Source organism: Artemia franciscana, unplaced genomic scaffold, assembly GCF_032884065.1.
Source record: "Artemia franciscana unplaced genomic scaffold, ASM3288406v1 Scaffold_320, whole genome shotgun sequence".
Classification (NCBI taxonomy): domain Eukaryota; kingdom Metazoa; phylum Arthropoda; class Branchiopoda; order Anostraca; family Artemiidae; genus Artemia; species Artemia franciscana.
In genome coordinates, this window is record NW_027063873.1 from 580843 (window position 1) to 587870 (window position 7028).

The following is a 7028-nucleotide window of genomic DNA, read 5'->3' on the forward strand; positions in this document are numbered from 1 at the left end:
ATTATGTATTTTGTTCTTTTATCATTATGTAATTAACACCAGACTTATACAGGGGAGCATTTGGGACCTTGTTCCCAGGAAATCTCAAAGTGATTGTGATTTTTTAAGTCTAACTACATATTTATACCTTTTATATTTTTCAAATGCTGCCTCCACCCACCCATTCAAGTCTTACTTCTAAGCTTGGTTGTAGCCTGGTCTTTCCAAGGTTGAAATGCCTATTAACGAATTTTCTTATGAATAGACAAACAAACTTCTATAGCACTGATCCAGTATGAAATTACGGGTTTTATAAACATATTTGGAAGTCTGAAAGTGTGGATTTGTTTTAAATAAGAGGCTATCTTTTTAACACTCTGCTAGCAATAGCAAGTCTTATCTTCATGGGTGGATCAAAGGTCCTATCTCTATAAATAACACCAAATATTTAGTGAATCATTTGCATGCTTCTCCTGATGCTAATAAGCTACTCATAACAGAGAAGGACGATGCTCATCTTCATCCAAATGTTATAAACTACGCCAAGGAGCATAGGGTAATACTGCTGACAATACCATCCCATTGCCGTCATCGTATGCAACCATTGGATATTTATGTCTCTGACCCATCCAAGTGTCAGTACAAACAATTCATTGATATGTGTATGGTCAACAATCCTGGAAGAACTGTCACTATTGACATCACAGCTGGGCTGGTAGGAAGATCTTTCCCTAGCTTTCATACCATCATTTTTCCAGAAGTATTTCGAAGATATATCCCCTTTCAACCCAGATTGTTTGAATAAGGAAGGTCTGTACTCTTAAATACAAACCAGCCAATTATTTTTTTTCAGCCCATGAAGCTAGTTGCAAGTTGGAAAGCTCATCAGAGATTCTAACTCCAACCCATCTCTACCTGCACTACCATCCTCCTGTTACGGGGGGGTTTTATTCAAAAGATGAAGTTACGGGAGGATTATACAAATGAGGATGTAAGTTACTTTTGGGGGTTTATTACTATGTGGTAACTGGGACATATTTTTTTTATGAGAAAATTTAGTTTTAATTCCGTAAAGTGGTTGATTACTTTAATCAATAAAAAAAAAATCTATAAACCAGGCAGTTCACGTTGTGAGAGTATAAAGCTAATAGTATATAGCCTTTTGAATCCCTCAAAAAGTAGCCCTAGAAGTGAGTACTATATATAGCAAAAAAAAATCAGAGTGAAGTAGTCAACCTTCTGTCAAAGACAAATAGAGCATTCTGAACAGAAAGATTATAAATTCCATGCTCCATCAAGGCTTGCATCTTCTCAATTGTCTCCGCGTAGCTAAGACGGAAAGAAACTGCAGGATCATCACGCGTAAGGAGTTTTTTCAACAAAAATGCATCACCAACAGGCATCTTTAGGAGAACACACGATTCTTGTATTTTTGAAAATATTAAAGATGAACGAATTGAATATTGTCCAAATATTGGTAACAGTCCATTTTTTATGTCACATTCTAGCTGCTCAGCACCTCCCTCATTAAATCTATTTTCTCAGATTATTTCTTCGAAGAAAAACTTATTTACACGAGATCCAACGGGCTTCCAGACATTTAAAAACTTTTTTAGACAATCGCTGGTGAGCTCGTTGTAAGCCTTCCTGAATAGCTTGCAGCGTTTTGCACAAATTTGGTGTTAAACAAGGTTGAATATAATCCTTCATTGAAAACATCATTTGCCATCTAGTTTTCCGGTAATAAGCGCTTCGTATGATTGTATGAACAATCATTGTTCAATTGTATGAACAATCAAATTTACCATGTCTTTCTCAAATTTTTCAAACAGCTCAATGATTGAGTCGAAAACCGTAACCTCAGCAACTTGATCCAAGCTTTTAGATACATCTTTTAGAGCAGGTACAGTAATATCAGGCTCTTCGCAAGATTTCAGCTTTAAGTTTGCTGCATCAGGTTCTTGTCGGGAAGAATTAAGTCGAAGAATCAACGTTGTATCTTGCCAATCTTCTAAAATCAGGGTGACTTAATGTAATGTATTTAATACACCACAAAAACTTTATCCAAGTGGCTGATCTTCAAACTCATTCCTCATTTGTAGCATCTGTATTCGAAATTATTCAAGCAGTTGCAACTGCAAATCAAGAAACTGCAATCTGTGCTCTACCTGTGGCAAAACATTGTATCGATCAGTCATCGCCAAAAGAGTTTTTGTAAATTTTTCTGCAACTTCTGTGACATAAAGTACCGTAGCACCATCGAATTCTACATCGCTGTTGGAAAGCCAGGCAGTATCAGAGCTGAGCAGGGTGTCCATTTTCTCTATAGCGTATTTTTTCTCAGTGCGTAGCCATTTTTCTAACGTACATTCACCTGTCAATGTTTCATGAACTGAAGGATGATTTTGAACACTTAGTCTTAGTTCTCTCTCAAATACAATAATTTCATCGATACAATGACCAAATAGGTAGTCATCCTCATATAAAAGGGGCAGGTCATGACTTAGCTTAACCACCACTAAACCATACAAAGCTCTTGTGAATTCCTCCTTGGAATCTATGTTGCTACTATCAAAAAGGGGTTGTACCCATTCACTTAAAAACGTACATGGACGCTTGCACCAATCTAAAACTTGAGTAAGGTATAGCTCTGGCCGACTCAAGTCGTTTGTCTGTCGATTGCCGCTAAAATGATACTCAAAGCGCTTTTTTAGTGGTTTTGTCAAATGCCTCATTGACAAACTCAAACCGGAAATAGAAAACGGCAGTTCCCAAATAGAATCTGAATCAGGGTTCACCTCATTGTTTAGCAAAGCAAGAATCTTCAAAGGACTTTGAAATTTCTTGTATCCATCATCCGTAATCCTTTTCACGTTCTCTAAGGGCTGATTTGTTGAAATGAACGGCCACCCAATTTCTACCAATACATCTTCAACTGACCTTTTTACAGAGAGGTAAATAGTTTTTGCCCATTCTTGCTTCAACCCTTGTAAATAATTCTACAAATTTCCACATTGAGTCCCATACATCTGAGAATAGATTTCTTGTAATTTTTTGAATTTTACGGTAATCCTGTCATAGTCCTTCAAATGCAATGCATCTTTTAAGTCATAATTGATACATTTTCCCAGTTCTAAAAGTTGGTGGTACTTGATCTTGTTCTGAGCTGAAATAACTGGATCAATAAGAGGAAAGAACTCACAAAAAAGTGGTTCACTATCCTTTGCAAATCCTTCAATCTAAATAGATAGTTGTTCAGCCTCAATTGAAATTTGGTTCACTTTCTCTTGAGATTCCTTGAGTTTGACAAAACTGAGTCACTTTTTGAAAGGGTCCAATAATCAAGCTTTTTTTCTAAACTCGAAATGGATGCAGTTGAAACTGATATCTGACTTTTAAGCCTCCCCAAGGTCTTTACTGCTGAACCAACTATCCTGTAAATATTTGTCAGCATGTTTATTTTTCAAATTTTATATCCTGTCCCTACCGTAAGAAATATTGTTGATGTATGACAGTTGAAAGGTTATGACGCAATGTATTGTGTTTCCTTTTGGCGTAATTACATCAAAAATATAAAACGTTTGGCAGTCTAGACTTCTAACAAGTAAAGAATACTTGTTCGATTTGTGGATATACAAAAGAACTAAGAGGTTGTCTCTTGACAATATTTTGATATTTTGTCCACATGGCAAAAATATTACGATGCATCATAGTGGAAAGGCTATGACGCAATAAATTGTGTTTCTTTTCGACAAAATCATGCATTGGAAGCGTAAAGAATTGGAAAAAGTATAACAAGTAAATTAGGACCTCTAAACTAATCGTGTACTTAACCTTTCCTTTTGAAACGTGTTCATAAACTTACACGTCACAACAGGGATATATAGATAGTTTTAACGCGTATAATAATATTCTTGTTTGCTATATGACCTTAAGCACCTCTAACACTTACCTCTTATTCTTACCTCTAACATTTACCATAAATTTAACCATCCTTTGAGACCGGTGCATATATATTTACTTGTCACAGTAATAAATAATAATGTAAGCTTCTAATAAAATCTTAACTTAAAGATGCATTGTCTTATCTTAAAGATGCCTGTTGGCGATGCATTTTTGTTGATAGAACTGCTTAAGCGTGATGATCCTGCAGTTTTTTTCCGTGTTAGCTAAATCCACATATGTAAATACGTCAACAAAGGCAGTGACATGGCAGTTTTGGCTTGAAATCCGAAATCAGTGATATCGATGAAATCGTACAATATCAGGCTGGAAGATACATAAGCAGTAATGAAGCTGTTTGGCGAATTCTTTCATTTCCGATACATGAATGAAGTCCAGCTGTTGTTCACTTAGCGGTACATTTACAGAATGGTCAACTGTTTATTTTTTGGAATCCAACGTGCAACAAAGAGCCCTGAATCCACCGGATACAATGTTAACTGCTTTCTTTTCGTTATGCCAAAAAAACTGAAGTGCCTTCGTATTACATGTGGAATTCTAAAAATAAATTATTTGAACGTCGAAAACAGGGTAAGTCAGTCGAAGGCCAACCTACCATCTTCAAAGATACCACGATAGGAAGACTCTACACCATTCACCCCAATCAACATGAATGCTTCTTTCAACGCCTGCTTTTGGTGAATTTACCCGGTTCGACGTCCTTGGAGTATTTGAGAACCGTAAACGGTACTATGCATGACACTTACCGTAGTGCATGCCAAGCTCTGAATTTATTGGAGAATGACCAACACTGGGATAACTGCATCAATGACGCGTGCGAAACGTCAACTCCAAGTCAAATTTGTGCATTGTTTGGCATGATACTAACAACATGATCTCCCTCAGCTCCTACAGAGTTATGGGAGAAATTTAAATCGAAAATGTCCGAAGATATACTCCATCAAACACGGTTAGAGACGTCAGATATGACTTTTGATTTTACATCAGAAATTTATAACTACACTTTAGTTATCTCTGTATATAAAAATAAGTTGTTTGTGTGTGATATCTGTTACACTATGTCTGTTACGCCAGATTATATCTTCTATATATATATAAAAATAAGTTGTACGTATTTTTATGTTGAGGGTTTGCATATGACGTCTGAAAAATAAAGAAGAAAAAGAAAACAAACTAAAATGTGAAAACTGGGAATTACATAAATATTTCGAAATATTTTGACAATAGATTAAAGTAATTCGTAAACCTTAAAACAGATACTCAAAATTTGAGGTTTATTATAAATTGTTGAGCTTTAGCAAGCTTGGCACGTGAAGAGGATTTTTTAGTATAGATTTTAAATGACAGAAGGAACAGCCGAGGAAGCTGCTCAAATAGTTAATTCAAAGAGAAATCTTAGTATAAATCCTACAATGGCAGAAGAAACAGCCGAGGAATCTGCTCAAAGTGTTAATGCCAAAAGACTTGCGGCTAAAGAACTCAAAACCTCGCAGTTAGATGAAAATCAACCTGGACGGCGAGAGTCAAAACGTATCAAAACTGAAAATGATAGCGATGATGATTGGGTTTGGGATTTTGACTTGTATAAGGTCATCACTGCCTACCAGATTTTAGTGAAAAAAACAAAGGTTCGACGATATGTATTTCATGGTGACGCTGAAAAATAAAGAAGACAAAGAAAACTGAAAAAAGAAAAAAGGTATAAAACTAAAAAAAAACTAAAAAGAAAAAAACAAAAAAAAGTAAAAAATAAAAAGAAGTAAAAAAAGTAAAAACCTAAACAGATAAAACGTAAAAAAAAAAAAAAAAAAAAGGTAAAAAACTAAAAAGAAAAAAAGCTAAAAAACCAAAAAAAAAGAAAAAACTGGTAATTGCAAAAATATTTCAATATATTTTGACAATAGATTAAAGTAATTCGAAAACCTTAAAAAATATACCCAAAATTAAAGTTTTATTATTAATTGTTGGAGCTTTAGCATGCTTGGCACGTAAGAGATTTTTCCAAGTGTCAATGTTAGAATGAACATTGACAAATTGAAGAAAACATTCAATAAAAAGAAGAAACTAAAAAAAAAGAAAAACTAAAAGAAGAAACTAAGAAAAGAAAAAACTAAAAAAAGGAAAAAAAACTAAAAAAGAAACTGTACCTATCTATCTATATATATAAAAATAAGTTGTCTGTGGGTCTGTGTGTCGAGTGACGTCATGTTTGTGTGTCGACTGACGTCATGTTTGTCGAATGACGAAATTACAGACCGGGACATCGGGACACAAATGACGACCGGGACACCGGGACATAGGGAATTTAAATGACGACCGGGACACTCAAAGAGAAAGCGACAGGGACAAAAGGAATGTTCGATTAGCAATCACCATCAACAAAGCACCGGGACACAAATGACGACCGGGACACAGGGAATAAAAATGACGACCAGGACACTCAAAGAGAAATTACAAACCGGGACACCGGAACACAAATGATGACCGGGACAAAAATGACGACCGGGACACAGGGAATATAAATGACGACCGTGACACTCAAAGAGAAATTACAGACTGGGACACCGGGACACAAATGACTACCGGGAGACAGGGAAACAACAACAATGGGGACGCCGAGGGGCACAAGGGGATATATAAATGACGACGGGGACACAGGGAATGTTCGATTAGCAATCACCATCAACAAAGCTCAAGGGCAATCATTAGAATAATGAGGTATAGATCTGAATACAGATTGTTTTTCCCATGGACAATTATATGTTGCATGTTCAAGAGTCGGTAAACCTGACAATCTATTTATATGCACAGATAATGGGACAGCCAAGAATGTTGAATATTCGCAAGTTTTACGTGGTTAAAAATATATATATCTATCTATATTCACAGGTGGGACACAGGGACACAACTACAATGGCGCATAACTAACGTGGCGCTAAATGACTTACGCGCACGGGGGGGGCTTGGGGGGGCGAAGCGCCACCTCAACAGTATTTTCTTACGACTTACGCGCACGGAGGGGCTTGGAGGGGGGGGGGGGGTGTGAAGCGCCCCCACCAAAAAGGTGTTGGGGCGGCGCCACCCCA

At 36.4% G+C, this 7028-nt stretch overlaps 1 protein-coding gene across 1 annotated transcript; it reads right to left on the bottom strand.

The window, feature by feature from the left end:
• Positions 1–2096: 2096 nt before the first annotated feature.
• LOC136043139 (RAD50-interacting protein 1-like) lies at positions 2097–3972 on the bottom strand. The gene is made up of 2 exons (XM_065728072.1): positions 3945–3972; positions 2097–2965 (listed from the first exon to the last, which is right to left on the bottom strand). The coding sequence occupies exons 1-2, from the start codon at positions 3970–3972 to the stop codon at positions 2097–2099; spliced, it is 897 nt and encodes a 298-aa protein (XP_065584144.1).
• Between the last annotated feature and the right edge of the window lie 3056 nt (positions 3973–7028).